Source organism: Calidris pugnax, unplaced genomic scaffold, assembly GCF_001431845.1.
Source record: "Calidris pugnax isolate Ruff unplaced genomic scaffold, ASM143184v1 scaffold41, whole genome shotgun sequence".
Lineage (NCBI taxonomy): Eukaryota > Metazoa > Chordata > Aves > Charadriiformes > Scolopacidae > Calidris > Calidris pugnax.
In genome coordinates, this window is record NW_015094509.1 from 1,824,333 (window position 1) to 1,846,556 (window position 22,224).

The following is a 22,224-nucleotide window of genomic DNA, read 5'->3' on the forward strand; positions in this document are numbered from 1 at the left end:
AAGAAGCGTATACCAAAGTGGTGTGGGCAGGAACACTTGAGTGCAGCACCAAGGACAAAGGATGACAGCTATCAAGGTCTCACCACGTCACTCATGTTCTTCCTGTCTGGCAACAATGAACTATGTTTTGGACAAATCTTTTACACTTTTCAGGAGTCAACAGTTATTTACAGGGTGGTCCTTTGCTCCAGACTCGTACTGCTGCCTCAATACATAGCAGACTGCTGCTCACTGTGCATCTCTGCATGTTTGTTTTCATGGCAGAGTAATGGGAAAACAAACAGCACACAAGGTATGATACAAGCCTGTTGCCCTCCTGCTGTTGTTCAGAAGCAGAGTCTGTTCTTGATGAACCATCTGTGCTCCGGGCTTATCAGAGTGCAGGCCTTGACAAGAACATCACGATCCCAAATTTTACTGCCAAGAACAGTGTCACAAAATCATATAATCGTTTAGGTTGGAAAAGATCTTAAAGATCATCAAGTCCAACCGTTAGCCTAGCACTGCCAAGCTACCCCTAACCCATGTCCCTCAGCACCACATCTACACGTCTTTAAAACACCTCCAGGGATGGTGACTCAACCACTTCCCTGGGCAGCCTGTTCCGGTCACTGACAACCCTTTCTGTGAGGAATTTTTTTCCCAATATCCTATCTAAACCTCCCCTAGCAAACTTGAAGCCATTTTGTCTTGTCTTATTGCTTGTTAATTGGGAGAAGAGACTGACCCTCACGTCACTACAGCCTCCTTTCAGGTAGTTATACGGAGCTACAAGGTCTTCCCTCAACATCTTCTTCTCCAGGCTGAACACCTCCAGTTTCCTCAGCTTCTCCTCGTCAGACCTGAGCTCTGGTTTTCCACATTAATACATGCCATTATTTCAGCCCCCGTCCTGCTGTTCCCGTTGACACCTCCACACGTGCATTTCTCCAGGTGTTTCATTCACACCAAGCTTCCTACTTCCCCCACAAATCCCCAGAGCACTGACCTGACAGGCCTTTGATCCGACCTGCTGAAATTGTTTTAATCAAAGATTCTCTACGGCTTCCCTGCCAGAGTACAGTTTTGTCCACAGACCTGTACCTCGCGTTCTATACAAGCAAAACTACTCGCACGTCTTCCAGATCGGATTTTTGTAGGGCTATGTTGGGGCGGGGGGGGAAGCCTAAGAACTACCCCCATTTCTGCGGGATGCCGACTGAGCAGGGAGAAGAAGCGAAACGAGAGACAAACAGGCGGAGGCGCGAGACAAACAGGCGGAGGCGCGCTGTGCACGGAGCCGGGATTTCAGGAAGGTAAGGCGCTGGGGAAGCATACCCCCCGGCCATGCCGAGAAGCCCAGCCAGGCCCCGCCACCTCAGAACCGCCCCCGGCCGCTGCCCCGGCCCGGCCTCCCCGCCACGCCCTCACCTGCCGGGGGCCGGAGGCCGCGGTACCGCCGCCCGGCCGCTCCTCCGTCTGCTGCGGGGGGGTGCCGGCATCCGTCGCTCCCGCCGGCGCGGTACCCCCGCACTGCCTGACCGCCAGCCGCCGCCAGGGCCGGAGCGCTGCCCGCGCCGCCGCCAGGCCCCAGCTCGGCGCCGCCATCACTGTCCGCGTGCGGGGCGGGGCGGCGCGTGAACCCCGACCCCGCGCGCACAGCTCCCCGGCACGCGGCGGGCGCAGGCGCACCGGGCGGGGCTGAGGCGGCGCGGCCGCCATCTTGTGTGAGGGAGCGTCCCTCAGGAGGAGCACCGCCGGCTGAGGGGGCCGCCCGGTGTCCGCTGCTGGGCTGCCGCTGAGGCGGGTCGCGGGGGTAGGACAGGGCAGGGAGAGCCGCCCCTGGCCGCGCCGTCCCGCCCCGCCGAAGGGCGAGCTCATGCGAGGCTGCAGCTGCAAGGCCGTGTGATGGGTTACAGAACCAACGATACGGCCTTAAAAACCTCGGCCTTAAAAAATATCATCCTAACCCACAACGCCCTACTCCGAACGAGACAACCCTTCTATTCATCAGTTAGATAAATAAAAAAAGAACCCATACAACAAAGGCCATGTTCGAGAAGGACCTGCCGTACATGGCATTGACCTTACAGAGGAAGAGCTCGGCTCTGGCTTTGTCATTCAGGTCTCCATTCCTTCCGTACAGGGTTGCTGTCAGAGGCTATTTTCTGAACTTCCCTCTGTAATCCAGGCAGTTCAGCTTCATGTAAGCCCCTGGAACCTCGGCCGAGTCTTCCAAGTTCACCTCTGCAGGTCCCCCCTCGAACAGCGCTGTGCATCAGCACTGCTTCCAAACCAAACTGAACGGGCTGTTTCAATTAGAAATAACCATTTGTGTAATCCTCCATATTCGCAGGACAATACATTCCTCACATACAGGTTTTTATTAAGCTTCTCACATGTAATTAAGCATATATTCTATATATTACATGTTAACGGGGTTGTTGGGACCCGAGTTTTTTTTCTCCCCAGACAGCTGTGGCAGTTGAAGTTTCATGGATTTCACACAAATGTTTCAAAACTTGTTTCCAGTTCTAATTACGGTGATAAACATTTGCCAAAAGTTCTAACCTTACTGACACCCTGTGCCAGAAACATACAAAACACAAGAAATCTGAAAAGCACAACAGGTAAAGCAACACGTAGGAGAACAGACCCTGCGGGAGAGCTATGCTGCGGTACCACACGGTGCACCTCTCACAACAGGTTTCTGGAGTCTTGAACAGGAATAGGAGTGCAAGTGGTACAGGTTTTTCACACATAAAAAAAAATATGAAGAATGCATAGCAGATGTTTTCAATGGTCAGCCTAGAAGGGAAACAACAGTAGCATTTGAGAGCAATTCTCCTCATGCTTAAAAAAGAACCACTTCTGTGCTCAGGCTTATTCTTACAGCCCATGCTTTGTTAGTGTAAGTGGGACACCACCATGTGTGAATTAAGATGAATCTATTCATGACTGATCAAAAGTTCAGAAGAGCATCTTACCACATTAACATCAGGTACAAAAAAACAAGACTGAAAACGTTATTTTAACTGAACCAAACCAGTACTACTGGGCACCTTGCTTCCATTTGCAACGGTCAGAAGTCTCCTAGATGGATAATCCACAGACAAATCATCAAGTTTTAGATGGTATCTATTACCCTATCCGCATCTGTTGTATGAGGAACTGGCTCATAAGACAGCATGCTCCTACCCGTATGTAATTCCCCCATGAATAACTTGTTTAAAGCCTGCTGAAGTAGAAATCCTTTCTTTGGCTGGAAGTGATCCTCACAGTCTGGTGTCCCCCGTGCTGGCAACACTTAACTGAAATAATCACAAGGGAGTGAAATAACAAGCTTCATTTTGGCAGCAGCAGTAGATTCATAATGATTCAGTTGAATAGTAGATATAGATTCAAAAGAAGTTGTGTATCCACAGTATACATACAGTATAATTAACTTCTCAAAAGAGTTTTTTTCATTGCTATATTTTAAAGGTTGCCTTCAAATTACAGATAAGTCCTTTACATGCTTGAAAGGCATAAAAATTCCCCTTCCCACACAAAACCCTAAACAATGTATTTTAGTTTCAAAAATATTTTGAACCCACAAACAAGCCTGGTATCAGTTAATCTGGTAAAATAGCTAAGTGCTAAATAAAAGCACATCTGGTGGAAAGAGCGCAAAGAATGTTACAAGTGTGCTTAGTTTTTGCTTGCAGCATCTGGCAGTGGGTAGCAGGACAGAGGCAGGGATCTCAGTGGGTCTCCTCCTGTGTCTGTTCTGCGATAGCTTCTGTGGCACTGGCATTGGCAGCAGAGTTAAGAACATCTCCGAAGTCTCCACTGGCAGGTTTGCTTCCTCCAACCTTAGACTAGAACACAGAGAGAGAGCAGTTACCTGGCATATCAAACATGCTTAACTGCATAAAACCAGCACCTCCACATGAGAAAGTTTAATAACTCTTTTCAGCAGAGCAGCTTTTCCAGGACCGGGCTACCCCCACAGCACTCGAAAGACAAGTCTTTAAGCATCACGTGGAACACAATCACCAGCAGCAGACTCACACAGCAGTCTCCCTTTGACTTCAAGGCAACAAAAGCATGCAGCAGCCCTGATTCCAGGGAGTCTGAAGGTTGACACACCCTCCGTTAAAAGCAGATATACAGGTAAGCAGCCTTTCAAACCATTTAGACTTTGAAAGATTCCCAGTTAAAACTCACTTCTGTATTGCTCAAGAAAGAACCTTGAACAGTTTTCAATCTCAACAGCAATTCCTGAGATCTTTAGTGGAGCATAGCAACTATTTTACTTTCTCCAGGTGATGTGTTTGCCTTTTCATTTCCCTCTACAGTATATATCCTGTGGGATGGCAGGAGTGTTAATGCCAATTAGTTTGCAAGAGAATGCCTAGTTCCCCATGCTATCACTTGCATGTTTCTTCATCCAACCCAGTGTACTCACAGAAAAGTGAAATCTGGTTCCAGTTACATCGATTAGTTATTTTTAAAGGTATTATTATTTTTTTTTAATCTGGAGAAGCTATTAATGGTTGTTTCTGGCACTTGAAGCTTTTGTGAGTAAATTATAAATTAAGGTACAAAGGCCTTGGATATTTTATGCCAGAAATAAGAGAAACAGCCCAAGCTATTCTCCTGTGTAGGATACTAGTCCTTAGGAAGGCATGGAAATAAAAGCCTAGCCAATTTTGGATACATAATACCAGGTACGTTGTATAGCTGTTTGCACAAGTTAGCTAGCTGGTAGTTCTAGTTAAAGGCATCCTCCTGTAAGAGGTGCAGGAAGCCCATTTTTTATTCTCAAGTCATTATGCAGAGAAACAATTTCCACAGTACTTAAAAAGACGTAATCTAAGCACCTTCAAGAATTCACCAACAACTAGAGAACGGGCTGCCCAGAATCCACTTCAGTCTTTTTTCCACATCTACAGCTCCACAATCACAAAGGTGTTTTGGTAATGCTTACCTTTAAGTTTTCAACTTTTTCCTCAAAGGATTTGAAAGTAGGAGAATTTCTAGGAGAAAAAAAAAAAAAAAAAGGAATCACAGACTTAAAAACATATCTGGTTAGTCTATAAATATCAAAAAACAAGCAGACAGTTGCTTTTTGCAACGTCAGCAGGAGTTTGGTTTGTTTGGAGCTCTTCCCTCGGTTTAAGGGTAGCCTGAAAATAGTTTAGATCTGGATCTCCCCGAGTACTAAAAAACTAAAACACACTGAAGTTGTAGCTCATTTATATCTTTGGCAACTGAGCTTTGCCAGGCTTAGTGATAGGATCTTTCATCACAACATGGGAGAACTAGCAAGTGTTTTAGGTTTAGCTTATTATTCCCAGTGATTTCAAAGAGAAAAGCTTGCTCATCCCTTCTGGTTAGCCTAGTACATTATTGCTGAAGAAAGCTTGTCATCAGAGGTTTTTTTTCACTTGTTATAGGAAAACTAGTTTAATTTAATAGGCTGTGTGTTCAATTAACAAAGCGTGGTTCACAGTGGCATTTTCTGCTAACACATTACATTTATGGGAGACTCCCCCTTGCCTTGTAAGTGCTGGAGACAGCTGTGATTATGAATGTTAAGTTCTGCATATGAAGAGCAGGACAGCTTGGGATTTTCAGTGCTGAGGGCCAGTGTAGTATTTATTACAGTCACAAGAGTGGCTTAGTGCTCCAAGTAGCTGTCACTGCAATTTGAAAATTTCTGCAATAGCTTGTACACCTCTTTTTCCCTGCCTCTATGCAGGATGGAAAACACCTGCCTGCAGCAGACGTAGCCTAATAATTTGTAGCAGGCTCAAAAACAAATTATAAAGATGAAAGACAGAAGGTTTTTTTTCCAAAAGAGATCTTAAGCTTCCCACCCCGCATTGTTTGGTATTTGTGTAGGTCACCCACTCTTAGCTGCACTCTTTCATTTGGGAAAGCACACAGTGACATATGTATATATCAAACCAGACTCTCAGGAGATGGAGGGACACAGTGCCAAGCAAGGGAAGAGAAAAGGCAAGCACTCTGAGTCAGCAAGAAGCTTTTTGTGAAACCACAGTATTTTTTACTCATTTTCATTGTCCTAAAACAGATGCCAAGCTAGTGCCTTTAAAACTTGTAATCATTTAATAACATTACATTTCTACCAGGCAGGGAAAAGTTGTTCTTGTTCTCCAAACAGCAGGTCATTCCGGATGTGCAATAACCACCACCATTAAGCAGAAATAGAACAAATTTTATCCTATATGTTAGTACAAGAAACCCATTACAAAGTTGGGTGGGTTTTTTAGTTTTAAATCTATGTTAGTTGACTTAAGTTCAAATTCATTGATTCCACACATGAAAAGAAATAGACCCAAGAGCTGGATTATGCATACATTACCTCATAATAGGCATGCTAATTGAATGTTGTATGGAGCGTATACTAAATGCCAGCATTAAGAAAAAAGAAAGCGAGAAGTTAGTTTAAGTGATAGACTGAGAAGAAATTAGCTTAGAGAGCTGACTTCTGGGTACTATCTTTGGTAAATAGCTGAACAGTCTTATAAAGTAAAGTCTTTGTTTTGCTTTTTTAAATTGCGTAGCCATGCACACATACCAGTACAACAGAGCAAAAGCTGCAACACCTTATTTTCCTTTTTAGAAAGACTGAAGTGCCATGCGTGTTAGTATCTGTTCTGCTTACTGCAACAGTCTACCTACTGGGTAAGTTTCTCAAGCAACGAGGGACATGCTGCATTTACAGTTTTGGCAATATCAAGTAGAAAGTGAGCGCTCAAAAGTCTTATCAATCAACTAATCTTCCTACTGAAAGAATTATTGCTACATTCAGAAGGTTTCCATTTCAACTCAGTGTAAGATTTCCATACTCATCAATACAAATTATCTACTCGTTAATATAAATTATGTAGTGAGAGCAGTCATATCAATCTATATTCAAGGTCAGGTTTAGGCTGGGGGCAAGGATAAAGCCCTAGCCTCAACCCTGTTCTGAAATTCATGGAAGGTTTCTGTAACCTGCAGGCATTACTCTACAGTTACTGTTTGCTTAGTGACAACACACACCTACTCTAGAAGGTGCCTGGATGCAGATTAAGGAACTCCCAAATAACTTCAAGACCATCTGAAATCTAATTTAGTTCCACATTCTAGAAGAATCCTTGTTTACTCTTGATACACATTAGTCTCGTGTTAAAAGTTTCTTGTCAAATACCACAATAGTAAGTCAGAAAAACTGATGATCCCATTTTTTTTGTAACTATATTTGGAATGTTGAATTTTGACTGGGCTTTATATCTTTCAAGGGAATACTTTCCAGGCAATAGGGCTTTATGATATCTTTCAAGGGAATACTTTCCAGGCAATTGCTGGGGGGTGGGGAGAGGGAGGAGAGGGATGACAAAAAACAAACAAGCAAACAAAACACACACAGTAACAACAAAAACAACCCTGTCACATTTGATGCACCTCCAAAACTTCAGTTAGGATTGTACCACAATGGAAGATATGTTCACAGAAGCAAAAAAGTTCAATATTCATTGTAGATTAAATTTTAAGAGATTCTTTTGGGAGGCTCGTCAGTAGAATACAGTGACAGGAAAAAAACTAGATGCGAAAAAACGTCCCTGATGGCTGGGATCCCTTAAGGCAGCCTGACAGCCGAAGGCTGGTCTGTAGGTACAGCGAACTGGGAGCCAGATATGCAAAGGCTGTATGTTGTCCTGACATATGTCAGTAACGTGTGGCCATGTTTCATCCCTGTCCCCAAACCCATTTCTGCTGGTTTTCATCTTCATGAATGGTTTGGCTTCCACAAGCTTTTCCAGAGCACTTAGAGACCACTTCCAGAGCTGGTTGTCTTCTGACGCTCTTGTGATGTGGATTACTGAAAGTTCTGGTCTTGCTATATGCCAAGTTTTAGTACAGAACGAGGCTGGTATGAACTAGTTCTCTTTGTCCAGGTGTGCTCAGCCACTTCCCCTCATCCTCCAAGAAGTGCCTCTCTCTGCATGAAGTTTAAGGCTGAAGAGAGTGATAGTTACCTTTTATTCTCCTTACATATTTACAACCTGTAGACCTGCCCACAAAGAAAAGCAACAACCTATGGTGAGGGAACTGGGCATGTTGAGTTTGGAGAAGAGGAGGCTGAGGGGAGACCTCATTGCCCTCTCCAGCTCCCTGAAAGGAGGGGGGAGAGAGGTGGGGGTTGGCCTCTTCTCCCAAGGGAATAATGGCAGGAGCAGAGGAAATGGTCTGAAGTTGGGGCAGGGGAGGTTTAGATGAGATCTTGGGAAGAATGACTTTCCTGAGAGGGTGGTCAGGCACTGGAAGGGCCTGCCCAGGGAGGTGGTGGAGTCACCATCCCTGGAGGGATTTAAGAAACGTGTAGATGTGGCACTTCAGGGCATGCTCTATTCCCTGAGATTCTTGGGGTGTTTTGTGTGTGTGTGGTTGGACTTGGTGATCTCAGAAGTCCTTTCCAACCATGACAATTCTGTGATTCTGTGTATTGCAGATCTTTTAACAAGCGCCTACAGAAGTTTAGTCTCATAGACATCATTTAACAGAAGAACTATTCATACATCCATGAAGGATTTACTTGCTGTTGTACAATACACTTTTGTATACTCATTATCCAATTTGTAAGATGTCACCATAAGACAGCGTAAAGTTTTATCACAGCATGATCTGGTTTGCAAGAGAACTGGATTAAATAAGTGCAGTGGATATTTTTTTAACATCAAATCACCTGTTCTTCAAGAAGTGCAAAGAAGCACGATTAAGCCTTGAAAAGCTTTATAAAGAAGAGAACTTGTATTTCTTTCCAGAAAAGACAAAATGCCCCATCAAAGCACTTACTCAACTAGGCCATCAGGTTGGGTGGTTTGCAGAAGAGAAGCAAACTTGTGAGTTTTTAAACTTGTTTATTTACAATGCTCACAAGCAAACGCCATAGCTTAAAAAAAAATATAAAACCAAAAAAAAGGCACAAGAAGTTGCTCTCCAGCCTTCCATGTATTCTGTATTCCATGAAAAGCTTTCTTATCCTTTACATGATTATTTTTATAGCTAGTACATTGCCTCACATCTCAAAAATGCACAAGGAGTCCCTGCCTGGAAAACACAGGCTTAAGAGTGCATAAACACTAGTTAACTTCCTTTTATTAATAGTTAGGTTTCCAGCTGATATGCTGATAAATGATGATATCTAGGAGTCCACGATCATATCAGATTTTCAAAGCAAGTGAAGAAAATTATTTTGGAATCTCAGACCAGGACAAAGATGAGGACTTCTGCTCCATAATATGGATGCAGTGCAAGAGGAGCTAAGTGCAAAGCCAGGATTGCTTAGGAAGTTTGTAGAGCGCTGTATCTTGGTACTCCTGCTGTTTTGCACATCATACTGATGTTGCCTACACAAGGATAGTAGCTCATCAGAAGTTCCAAGACGTTCTTATAATAGAGACTAAAGCTATTCAGAGAAACCTAAGAAGGAACAGAGTTCATTTTCAGCATAACAAAAAGCACAGGAAACAAACATGAAAAGAAAGCAATAATGCACTGGCTTTGCATTACTAATCACCTCACTTCCTATTTCAGTACTTTCCAAGTTCACAGCTCCACCAGCTGCCTTATTCCCTCTCACAACTCCCTCCAAAATCACTTTGCAGTGCAAGAATGCAGACCTGCACGTGATGTTTGCTGCATGGAACATGTGGAAATAGTCCAGTGGAGGAAATCCTGCCATTACAGCTGAGAAGTCCCTAAGCTAAAACAAGAAAAGCAAAGCCCCATTGAAGAAGCCACATAAGAGCTTAAGAATAAAAATGCACCTGGGTATTCAGTATTTGTTCAAGTAAGCATCAGTCCCATCGATTCTCACTTCCAGGAAAAAACTTGGGCATGGAAAATTTTCTGAAGGTCAGACTTGTGCAGTCTTAAACATAGACACCACCCGAACAGTCCCATAACCCTGAGACCTGAATTCACTGCTTGAATCCCACATGAACTTGGTCCTCATGAAAGCCAAACACTCAAAGGTTTTGCATCTCCTATTTATGTGCAACTAAGATCTTGAACAGCACTAATTCTTCCCCTTTGTTTTTTAAACCCAGCTGCTCCTAAATTTGTAACTAGACCTTGAATTTCCATTGCCATGATTCTCCCCAAGAAGCACACCAACAGCGTGGACTGGCCCCGTTACACTCCCTTCCAGTGGCCCAGTTTCTGATAGAGAGTATTTGACACCCACGTAGCCACTAGCTCTTCTTTTGAGGTATTAAATCCCTGGGGCGAGGAGAGAGCTATTGGTCTGCACTTGTCCTTATCAAATGCAATTGTCTAATACTAGTAGGGGAACACCATAGCCTGAACATTGAATATTTGCTGAGCCTAGGCAGATAAAAGGCATTGCAGACAAGGTAACTGAAATACTCAGTGTCTGCAGCTGCTAAAATAATCAACTCAAAGATAAGGGCTGTTTCACTGGACAAACTATGACCAGAGAATGCATAAACCGTTTTACATTTAGATTCTAGTGATTTCATTAGAGTCGCAACGCTAAACAACCATTGGAATAGACACAAAAAAGGGAAATTTTCTACTCTGTCAAGGCAAAACACTGTGCAGACAGAGAGAAGGAGGAATTCTGCATGCCATTGACCTCAAAACCACATTCTGTCTTTTTATTAAAAAAAGTGCAGAATGACTTTAACAGATGTCTGTCTTTGAAGGAAGAGAGACTAATTGATTATTATGTATTCTCAAGATTCCATGGTCTGGGATAGTTACCAGATGAATATGAAGAAACATCTTTCCTGACATTAAAAGCGCTTCAGTTTTACATTAACTAACACTGGAGAAAAAAAAAATTACCTTTTACAGACAAAACTTATTTAAAGATTTTAATGGAGACACTCTGACTACATGCTTCCTTACCTAAAGGAATGTGAAAATGCCTGTAGCCTGCACAATGCCAGAGTCAGCATTAAAAAGAGAAAGGAAGTTCTGATAAATCTGAAGAAAAATATGTAACTGTGAAACTGTACCTAAAAGTGTTTTCTCACTAGACTTCAAAAAGCAAGAAAGAGGTTAATGGCAGCACTTTGAAACACATGGCTGATTTTATTACACTGCAGCAATATTATGTTAGAATGTGTGACTTTTTATTTATCCAATAGCTGGAAAAATAAGTTTTATCCACTATTCACAAGTTACAAGCAGAGGTGAGTGGTTGCATATATTCCAGTAGTAAACGTTTTATAATAAAACAAAGAACTGTAAGCTAAATAGATTATTGGATTGCATCCAAGAAGAGTTCTGCATGCAGCCAGCAACAATGCTAAAAATGACAACCAAACTTACCTAATTTGCATGAAAGGCTGTGTGTCATTAGACACAAAGTCAAAATATATTGTATGCCAATATTTAAGAATTAAAAAGTGCCAATAGTCTATTAAAAAGGTAATAAAATCAAGCCACTGCTATGACGTAGAACAGCTTACAGAGAAATAAAACACACCTGAAAGGGATCCACACACAAGACCAAAAAACCAAGCCAACAAAAAAGCCAACAACAAAACCAGACCACAAACCTTTACAGACAGTAGTAGTTTAAATGTAGTGTTGCACGAGCTGAGAAAGTCAGAGAGCAGAAATGACACTGCAGTGTGCATCACACAGTGGCAGAGACTCTGCCGCCTGCAATCCTGCCAAAAAAACCCCCAGCAGTGGCAGGGGAGGTCACAGCACACACTGCTTCTCTTGCACGTATCGAACACACACCCCAGGACTCCTCTGCATCAGTGAGGACATACAAGCAGGTTTTGCAGCAAGTCACACAGCTCTCCTAGAACACATGCTGAGGGCTCTTGATAGATAAACTGTTGGCAGTGCTAGGTGTGTTAACAGCATACATTCATTCCAGTGATCTCCTGCTTAGATCAAAAATGCAACTGCTTGGGAACAGCAAAAGAAACCTACCTGACATCTTCAAGCTTCTTGGTTATGACTGAGCCAACAGTTGAAAAAGCAGCAGAAGCCTTCTGACCAGCCTGAGAAAGAGTTTCTGATGTTTTCTTGTATCTGTGTTCAAACAAAATTCACCCTGTAGTTATTTTAATACAACACATAAGAAACATTTTAGCATATGCAAATTTGTATGAAACCCAGAGGTATGCTTCAACTTTGGGGTCAGGCAGACAAGCTACTTTTAAGAGATTGTTTTGAGTCAATGCAGTCCCTTCTGACTCCAGCATCCCTACCACCTCAGACTCCAGATGAGCTTCACCAACATGCTCCTACTAACCACCCCCGGGACAGATGCTGTCTGCTACTGTAGGACTTAAAAAAAAATAATACCAAAACAACCCAATAAAACACCACCGTGCATGCACACTGAAAAAGATCAGAGGTTTTGTCAATAAACTTCACCATAAGAAGTTTGAGGTACATCCTCACACATTCTGTGTAGTCATTAACTGCAGAAGGCATTTCACTCCAGACCTTAAGCTAATAGCTGTGTTTGGCAAGAACATTAACTGTGACTTTGCACTCTTCCTGCATGAGCTCAATTTACAACAGTTTTTCAGGCTGGAAAAGAAGGGTATTCTGGTGGCCTTAGGACACCTTGGTATCTCAGTGACGGTGTCCCAGGTCTGTCAGATAAAAAGTGTATTTGAATTGCCCATATTATGGCCAACCATTCTTATTTCGCATGAGACGATATGGCTAAGAGTGGCCTCCTTGAAAGAAATCTATGATGATAACAGCCTCCCAGGTCTGTCAGATAAAAAGTGTCTTTGAATTGCCCATATTATGGCCATTCTTATTTCACATGAGACGATATGGCTAATAGTGGCCTCCTTGAAAGAAATCTATGATGATTTATTCAGATAAGTTTTAGTGCAACTTAACTTTGCGTTATCTACAGTCATCTCACTTCAAACAGAGGGTTTAGACATGACAAGAACTACGTAGTTTTCATCTCAACAGCTAAGAGAATCACTGTGAACTGATACATACGCTGTAGTTGATGTCACATCTTGCCAGCTTTTGGTGATGTTCTGCCTTAGTTCCTGTAATGAGTTCATTCCCAGCTTTCTCTTGATCTCTGCTAGATGCTTCTCTTTGGCAGCTAGCACTTGAGAGAGCGTCTGGATCTCCTCTTCCACCTGTGGCAGCAGAGTTGATGACATCATGAGAACCCGACAAGTTAACAAGTGATACACGCTGCCATTTAACTAGGTATTTATTAGAACAACGACAAATGGAAGGGCTAACACATTTTTAACATTGCCTCACGGTTGTTTCTAAATACTAAAAGGGAATTCCAACATAGTTTACATCAAGAGCTAGTGAGAAAGTAAACTACCTGCAGCTGGCTCTGTTACGGGAAGGTACACAAGGAAGTTGGGAACTAAAAGACTATACAGTTAGAAATCATTACCTTTAGACAACATTAGCCTACGTGAAGCTGGAAGATTAGTCAAACCTGGGACAGTTGCCAAGCCTGTATTCTCCTTCCATGGCAGAAGAAAATACCAATGTATGACCAGTATCAGGAAGCTTAGAGCACGCCTGATCAGCACACAAGTTTTGTCTCCTTGCTTGGACAAAAAGGTTCTTTTTTGGCTTAAGCCAGTGACTGCAGGCTGGATCCGGGCACAGGAGCGCCTTCCCCACAGCAGGGGTGGAAATGGGAGCAGACTGAGCAGTTTAAACCAAACCCCCCCAAATCCACAAAAAAAAACCAAAAAACCCAAACCCCACAAAAAAACCCAAACACAAAACTCTAGTGCAACTTAACTTTGTGTTATCTACAGTCATCTCACTTCAAACAAACAGAGGGTTTAGACATGACAAGAACTACGTAGTTTTCATCTCAACAGCTAAGAGAATCACTGTGAACTGATACATACGCTGTAGTTGATGTCACATCTTGCCAGCTTTTGGTGATGTTCTGCCTTAGTTCCTGCAATGAGTTCATTCCCAGCTTTCTCTTGATTTCTGCTAGATGCTTCTCTTTGGCAGCTAGCACTTGAGAGAGCGTCTGGATCTCCTCTTCCACCTGTGGCAGCAGAGTTGATGACATCATGAGAACCCGACAAGTTAACAAGTGATACACGCTGCCATTTAACTAGGTATTTATTAGAACAACGACAAATGGAAGGGCTAACACATTTTTAACATTGCCTCACGGTTGTTTCTAAATACTAAAAGGGAATTCCAACATAGTTTACATCAAGAGCTAGTGAGAAAGTAATCTACCTGCAGCTGGCTCTGTTACGGGAAGGTACACAAGGAAGTTGGGAACTAAAAGACTATACAGTTAGAAATCATTACCTTTAGACAACATTAGCCTACGTGAAGCTGGAAGATTAGTCAAACCTGGGACAGTTGCCAAGCCTGTATTCTCCTTCCATGGCAGAAGAAAATACCAATGTATGACCAGTATCAGGAAGCTTAGAGCACGCCTGATCAGCACACAAGTTTTGTCTCCTTGCTTGGACAAAAAGGTTCTTTTTTGGCTTAAGCCAGTGACTGCAGGCTGGATCCGGGCACAGGAGCGCCTTCCCCACAGCAGGGGTGGAAATGGGAGCAGACTGAGCAGTTTACAACAAACCCCCCCAAATTCACAAAAACAAAAAAACCAAACCCCACAAAAAAACCCAAACACAAAACTAAAATAAAATGCCCCACAAAAACAAACAAACAAAAAAAAAACACCCACATAAACACAGCACCTGTTCAGCAACTAGAAACCTGCATTGTTTGTATACTTCTCTCACAGAAACACAACTAGATCATGATCAGAGATGTCAAAATTGTTTCACAATGCCATTCTGTGGGCTATAGAGATGCGACAGAGGCCTTAAGGCCATATGTACAAAGGTGAAGGCACACATCACACCCTACTGCCTCAGCCAGACTGCATTTAGAGTATCGGGCTGCCCACTCATTTAAGCTCCTTTAAGGCTTCAGAGTATTGGGCTGCCCACTCATTTAAGCTCCTTTAAGGAAATACCGGTATCTTCAATGCACCTTTGTTTTGGATACCTGTCCAAAGTCCAGCGTGATGTACCCTAGCAGGACCAGATCTCCCTCACCATCTTCAGCTGATTGGTTTGGCATGAAATACTCACGACTACCAAAACCAAGACTGCATTAAATATGTTTATTTCACAGCTACCCTTCATTTGCCAACCTTAGGCTTAAGTTAGGGTCTTTTATTAGGGTCACATACAGCTACAAAAGAAAAAAAGACTCACGACTCAATACAGCTTGACTTTGACAACTTTTGAAATGCATTTATCAGGCTTGAATATTTGACCGTCCTTCAAAAAGTGCTATTTTAACTTGCTCTTAAAAAAACAATTCTGCTATATGAACTATGGACAGGAATAGTTACATAGTTAGACATTAGCAAAAAAGATGGATATTACTACAAAGCATCCTTCATGGAAACAACAGCTTTAGTTACACCACACCACTTGAGACAATACTTGGTTTTGGCTTCCAACCATATTTTCATTGACAGTTTATTTACCTCCTCCTCACTTGAGGCAAAAAACCCCAACAGTTAGGCATTTATGCATCTTGGTTTAAGATCTGTACACTCGGCACTTCTAGTTTAATTCCCCCTAGCTAGAACTGGCTGTTCTTTTCTCCTGGACACCTTCCCTTGCCCTCCCCACAATACAGGAGTGCCGTACCTGGCTTTAGACTCTCACAGGATAGATATGCAAAGCATTAACTGTATGGTCAAAGACAGCATTATCCCAGATTTTCATTCTCAGAAGCAGTTTAAGAGCTATTTGCAAGAGGTTTACCTTAGCAAGCTCTTTCCGTAGCTCATCCTGTTCTTCTTCTGTGAGCGTTTCTGCCATGCCGACGGTAGCAGCAGCATCCTCTCCAACCTCAGGTAGAGAGTCACTTCTCAGCAGCCCTTGAGAGGAATAAACCATTGAAAGTCAGATCATCACGTGTCTGCCTGACAGCAGTTAATGCTAATACACAGCCTTTGTGTGCACCGCACAAAGAAAACTGAGGAGAGGACACCAAAGTCACACTCCAAGAGTACTACAGCATCCAGGAGACCAGAGGGATTTTACTGGCTGTTTTGCTCTATCAAGTTGTATTAAACCTCAATATAATTGCAACTGCTACTCTAATAGGAGACCAGGAACGCGTTGAGGACCACAGATCCCCCTACTCTAACAGAAGGCAAGGCGCAGAGCACTGCATCCCAACCAGTGATTCCTGCACAGCCTCTGCTCAGCAGTCCATGCACTTTGTGCTCTCTCTCTCCTACGTGCGGCACACAAACTCTGGAAGCACTGGAGGTCCTCAGGACCAAGGCAGAGGCTCCCTCCCTCACTGCTCTACATGTGGCACAGAAGCTCTGGAAGCACTGGAGGTCCTCAAGACCAAGGCAGAGGCTCCCTCCCTCACTGCTTCCATCAGATTTTTAAAAATGCCCATTCTCAGCATACTAGGGGCGGTCATGGTGATGAGCAAGCTCAGCAACAGCAGAGAAAAGGGTTGTGCTGCAAGTGCTGACTCTTCCCTCAAACTCTGTCCCCAATAACTGGCACCACTGTAGCTAGAAAGTCACAGACACGATGGAACTAGAGGAAAGCTGCTGTTCTGCACCTGGATATTAGGGCAGATACAAAGCCTGGAGAAGGAGCTCGGGAGCAAAAGGCTTTCACTGCAGAGGAAGCGGTGGAGTGCTGGGAAGGGACTGGTGAGGATGTGCATCCACTCACACTGCTGCCTCTTCTCCTTCCAAACCCAGGAACCAAAACTCTGCCCAACTCCTCTCTATAAATACCCAACATCCCAATGGTCTTCCTCAACTTTTGCCTTCACAGCTTCAGGGAGAGGAAGAACAGTATTATTTGTATTACTGTGATGCACCCACTTTAAAGATTCCTTTATTCTTAAGTCCTTAGTTCTTTCTCTAAGATCACTTTAAACACCTTTTAATGCGACAAACAGATCTTCCAGCAAAAGATTTCCCATTCTGAATTTTTGTAGCTGACACTTAGACATACGGTTTGCCAGAATTCAGGAATCCTGTTCTAATTTGCAAAGAGAACAGTTTGCAGAAATACTGCATGCTGGACTGGTTGTGGATTCCCAGAACTAATTCTCTATTCAAATGGTAAAATAGCTTTATAGATAGTAAAAAAAATATATATATCTTAAAGTAGAAGAAAAAAAAAACAGGAAGACTGATGGTTTCTAAGCAGAGAGGGCGAGAATGTGTGTATGTATATAACCAGGACTGATGGTTTCTAAGGAGAGAGGGCGAGAATGTGTGTATGTATATAAATATGTAATTCAGACAAGATGAGAACATATTAAGTAATGTTCCCTTACTAGCCACTATAGTAATTAAGCAGATAAAATTCCATCCTCATTTCAGCAGCTTCTGATACCACTGCACAATACCATTTGGTCTGGGAATCCAGAAACTCATTAATGTGTAATGAGACCACCACTATGATTTTGTCGTGAGGCTTCATATCAAATAGCTACATCGCAATCAACTGAAAAGTCAGGGAAAAAAGGATTCTGCGAGTCTGTAATTAGTTTTAAGTATTCTATACTTAAAACATGCTCCTTGCAGCTGTCAAGCATCAGAAAAGAAGAGGCCATGTCCTCCTTCCTCCTCAAGTTACTGAACTCAGGTAAAGCTCAATTCCACAAATTCTTTCCAAACCAGTATGTTTTCTGTCTGCATTAGTGTCCAGAATGCTTGTCCTCTAGAAACGCACTGCTACGTGGGAAGAGCATCTGTACATGGTAAGTTACCACGGAGTACACTGAGAAGGAAGCACACAGAAAGCAACCGAAACCCCATTCAGCATTTATTTATGAAATCTATACCATGTTTTCCCAGAGATTTACGTCTCTAGATCTCTTCTACACAAATATAATGTAGTTCCTACAGGTTTCCCAATATGCTATTTTCTGGCAGGAATCTAGGACAGAAAAAAGTTTGAGTCTACTACCCAAGCCAAAGCACAGCATGACAGCACCAACATAAAAAAAAAAAAAAAAGATTACAGCTCATGTCACAATCAGATAATTTTTGTTATATATATCAACATATTTCCTTAACATCAGTGAAGAACTCAATACCTTTTTGTCAAATTGCTTTTTATCCTATTAATTACATATGCCTATACTGAAAAAACCTAATAATTTAAACTGCATTTTCCCCTGACGCTCTATGATCCAAAGTACTTTAGTGTCCAACTCCTGACCTCGTTGTCCATCTGCAGCCCCTTCAGAGCCCACAGAGCCTGCTGCTGCTAAAGCCATTTCAGAAAGTTTGCAAGTACCAAGGACCAGGCCACTCCAAGAGCATTAGCAGATCCAGCTGAAAGTCTGTTCAATCTGGTTATGAAGAGTCATCTGGATTATCTCACCAAAAATAGATCAGTTGAATCCAGCAGCAGGGAAACGTGCTGGACTGTCTCCTGCAGCAATTGCTTCTGTTTTAGGAATGTACCTTCTTTTTGGAAAACTGGTGTTTTATGGAACTTTGTGCTGCTCGTTGCCTACATTGAACTTAAGACACGATGCTAAGGGGGCGATTTCTCGTCCCCTTCCCATTTCTACATCTTTCAGTAAAACTGGCAGTCACTGCTACTCGGAGTCCTCCATACCTCACCCTGGACATCTAACCATGCCGCCTTCTCCTCACCTTCTGCTCCCCTCCCATTTATTACTTTTTCTTTAGCTCCATTTGTAGTACACAAACACCTTCCCATCAGTGCCTATTCTGGTACCTCCCCTCTCATCCCCTGTTTCTGTTCCCCTCTCCGTGTCCATCTGTGCTAGGTGAAGGCCATGCTAGGCAGCCTGACCAAGACGCAGATGCCTACAGAGATAACAACCCACAGACCTCCACGATGGCGTGGCTACAACCCAAACATAGCCCATAAATTAGGGCTGACAGACAGTAAGATCCTGGCTTCGAGCAAACTTGGTAAGGAAAGGTGCACAGCCCACCTTAGATATCTTTGTAGGGTGTAGGGCAAGAAAGCAGGGAAATACCAGTCATCTAGCAGATGGAAATACTTAGCTCTGTCCATTATTACGAGAGCACTTCTCACTTGTGGTCTTCTCTGCTCACCAGCAGAACTGTTGTTATTGGCTTCCAACTTTCATTACGTTAGTTCTCTTGCATCTTTAGAGTTACAAAGGACTTAAGATTCGGTCGCTTGGTACTCTGCTATAACCAAGTTTACCTGAGCACTTCATGCCTCTCAAAGTGTAAAAATTCTGTTGGGGTGGAAAAAAAAGGAAAGACCTACCTAGTATTGAAAAATCTTACCTAGTTTTAAGGCCAGATTTTAGGTGTCTGTATTTCTGAGATTAACATATTATCCTACCAGTTTATTAGCTCTACTTAAATGAACCAAATAAAGACCTGTAGAAGTTAGTTGATTAGGATTCCACAGACCACATTCAGGGAAACGGGACCCAAGCCCTTACTGTTCTGCCAGGGAAAGCAACGCGTTAGAGTTGCATTGCTCTGCTCAGCCAACACTCAGGTTTTACAGTTTATGGGTTGCTTTGGTTGGTTTCAACACAAGTTTGTGCTCTATTTTGACCAGAAGTTCCTACCTCACCAACACTCAGGTTTTATGGTTTATGGTTTGCTTTGGTTGGTTTCAACACAAGTTCGTGCTCTATTTTGACCAGAAGTTCCTACCTCTTTCTGGCCTGAATTCAGAGATTAGCAGTAAACATGAGCAGTTTAAGGAAGTGCTGGTCATTTCAGCTGAGCAGCCTTCGGGGTGGGGAAGGGTTAGTCTTCTCAAAGCTTTATCTTTAGACAGATATATTCTGTGTCAGACACTCAGAATGAGCATTTTGGCTATCGCTATGCAGCTGGCAAAGCTAAAGAGAACAGGCACTTGTCAGAGTTCGGGAGAACAAGCTGTTACAAGATTATAAGATCACTCCGACATTTGAGTAATGCACAGTGCAATATATAAGAAAGATCAAATGTAAGTGCTTCCCATTTATCTCAGTGAAAACGCCAAAGCGAGACATTTTTCTCTAACTCAGGGAAGAAAGTTCTTGGGCTTCTCCCAAACACTAATCATATTTTCATTCAAAGTGAACAAAAAAGGAAGAAAAAAAAAAAAGCCCAGCAAACCGTGGTGCTTATGGTGCTGCATCACCACCAGACACAAAGGCCTGCTCCTCCGCCTTCAGAAGAGGTGAGGGATGTAATTGCAGAAGTGAAAGCTGACTACCCTTCCCCACAGGTCCCAAGCTCATCGAGTTCACACGGAGGTTCCCTTAGGGATGCATGTTTCTTTCAAATTTTAAAGAACGAGCCCATCAACAACAACAACAAAAAAGGTCCCCACCTTTGTAGCTTTGCTTTGTCACACCTGAAGTAGGGCTAAACTCTCTATATTTTTAATTACTCTGGAGGATTATGTCCGGCAGCATGGAAAGGCAATGTGGCATGACCAAACCAGATGTTTTGGGAGGCACAGCTGTAGGCATTCGGTACAACAGGTTCCCAGAAAGCAGTAGGGTTAGGCAGTAGGCGGATGCTGCTGCAGCACAGCATGCACCAGGGGACAACAGGTACAGGTACTGTCTGCAGGCTTAACATTCAGAGCACTTGAAATGCTAGGTGGGACAGAGGAAAGGTTTTAGAAAGCATTTTCGTTAATCAGTGATATTTTCAGCACTAAGGCAAGAGCAGATGTTGGACTCCAGACATCTGAAGTCATACTAAGTATGCAATTCCTAGCCCCCCCCTCCAAAAAGCTAATAGTCAAACTAGGCCAATAACTCCAACCTTGCAGAAGTTGCCCTTTTATTCCTAATTTTTTTTGCTCAGTGCATTTTCCCCTCAAACTGCCTTTCTACTGAATTAAGAAATATCAATCAAGGTAAAGCTGGTAAATGCACAGCATGTGAGGTATTACCTACATGACACACTGAAGCTCATAAACTATCAGAGTTAACAGCAGGTCGACTTTTACATTCATTGATGCCTGAGTTTCAGCCAAATTGTATAAATTCTTAGTTGGAGAAGTTCCTTTTTAGAAATATTAATCACTAAGCTTTCCACGTAGAGGTTTTGAAAAAGAAAGAGAAGGAAGTTACCAGACTTCACCAGTGTAGGTGATCCAGGCGGAGAAAGGCTTATGCCAGGTGAGAGGTAAAGATAGTTTCTGTTCACTCCAGCATTGAAATCGAAGGGCGATTTGTAATCCTCATAGAGATCCATGCCAGGAACTTCAGAGCAGGCAGCCATCCTCCTCTTCCACCGAAGTGTTCATCTTCACCTTCTGGGGTGAGCTGAGCAGCAGGACTCAGAAACCCTCTGTTTCTTCACATGACACTCGCTATACCTCCTCAGAAAATTCAGCTGTCCTACGTGTCTGCTGGATTTGCCAGAGCTGCCTAGCAGGTCAGTTCTGGGGTCCTGTAGCTGCTGCTGTTTACACGGCACGAAGTTGTTTCTGTAAATTTGTAACTGGGGCTGGAGTCAAACAGACCGTGCCTTTAACAAACATTCACAGCGCACCGTTCACGGCTTCTGGAAGAGCCTTGCTCCTCTGCAGAACTGCATCAAGAATTTTCAATCATTTAAATAAAAAAAGGTCAGCTGACTGCAGCTACACCAGGATATCCTTAATCTTCTAGGACACAAAAGGATTACTAGCCGTAATCTATTCTATATGCCATCTGTGTAGGACTTTTTCCTCTGATTAATGGAAAATTCTGTGTGCGTAACTATTTCTCCAGCTGCTTTCACCAGTGTATTAACCAGCGCCCAGCCTCTGCTGCCCAGGTATCACACTGCAGTGCCAGCTCAGAACAGCAGAAAGCAGTGCTCAGCTCTGCAGGCTATGCTACAAACATCACCAGGGAGGGGGGGGGTATGAACTTGCTAATGTGCATTGTGATTTTTGCCCATAAGGCTAAACGTACCTGGGTATGAGGAGGGTATTGTCTTTTTTAAAAAAAAGGTTCTTCACGTGTACTGCCCCCAGCGTCACTCAGAGCAGCCGGTTACACTGGGAACCGGTAACGCTGGAATGAATCGTCCTGAGGAAACGTATCGGTGTTTGACACGTACACCATAAAGAAAGATTAACCTCCATAAGCCATCTGAGCTCGTGCTGGAGGTGTAAGATTTAGCCCTGGCTAGCAGAAGTGCTTCTCACCTAGAAGAGGCACTCAGCACAGTTTTGCAGTGCT

The 22,224-nt window shown here is 43.2% G+C and overlaps 2 protein-coding genes across 4 annotated transcripts in view; both read right to left on the reverse strand.

The window, feature by feature from the left end:
- MRPS28 (mitochondrial ribosomal protein S28) overlaps positions 1-1,619 on the reverse strand; it is an 87,710-nt gene extending 86,091 nt beyond the window's left edge. Inside the window, exon 1 of the mRNA XM_014965496.1 lies at positions 1,411-1,619. Within this exon, the coding sequence (XP_014820982.1) occupies positions 1,411-1,587 (177 nt within the window). The 5' untranslated portion in view covers positions 1,588-1,619. The remainder of the gene's footprint in view (positions 1-1,410) is intronic.
- Positions 1,620-2,344: 725 nt separating this feature from the next.
- Positions 2,345-21,625, reverse strand: TPD52 (tumor protein D52). 3 transcript variants are annotated; one of them, XM_014965493.1, is made up of 8 exons: positions 21,124-21,625; positions 15,801-15,916; positions 13,890-14,038; positions 11,953-12,054; positions 10,909-10,935; positions 6,353-6,394; positions 4,952-5,000; positions 2,345-3,839 (listed from the first exon to the last, which is right to left on the reverse strand). In XM_014965493.1, exons 1-8 carry the CDS (start codon positions 21,272-21,274, stop codon positions 3,723-3,725), a joined length of 753 nt encoding a protein of 250 aa, XP_014820979.1. In that variant the 5' UTR covers positions 21,275-21,625; the 3' UTR covers positions 2,345-3,722. The 3 variants fall into 3 exon arrangements, with proteins under 3 accessions (XP_014820979.1, XP_014820980.1, XP_014820981.1); XM_014965494.1 differs by lacking the exon at positions 10,909-10,935 and having other exon boundaries at positions 21,124-21,624; XM_014965495.1 differs by lacking the exons at positions 6,353-6,394; positions 10,909-10,935 and having other exon boundaries at positions 21,124-21,611.
- Between the last annotated feature and the right edge of the window lie 599 nt (positions 21,626-22,224).

Coding starts and splice junctions, on each gene's coding strand:
- TPD52 (XM_014965493.1), bottom strand. CDS start 21,274: ATGGCTGCCTGCTCTGAAGTTCCTGGCATGGATCTCTATGAGGATTAC. Junction 6,395..10,908: donor GCATTTTCACATTCCTTTAG/GTAAGGAAGCAT, acceptor GCTGGCATTTAG/TATACGCTCCATACAACATT. Junction 5,001..6,352: donor ATTAGCATGCCTATTATGAG/GTAATGTATGCA, acceptor TTTTTCTCCTAG/AAATTCTCCTACTTTCAAAT.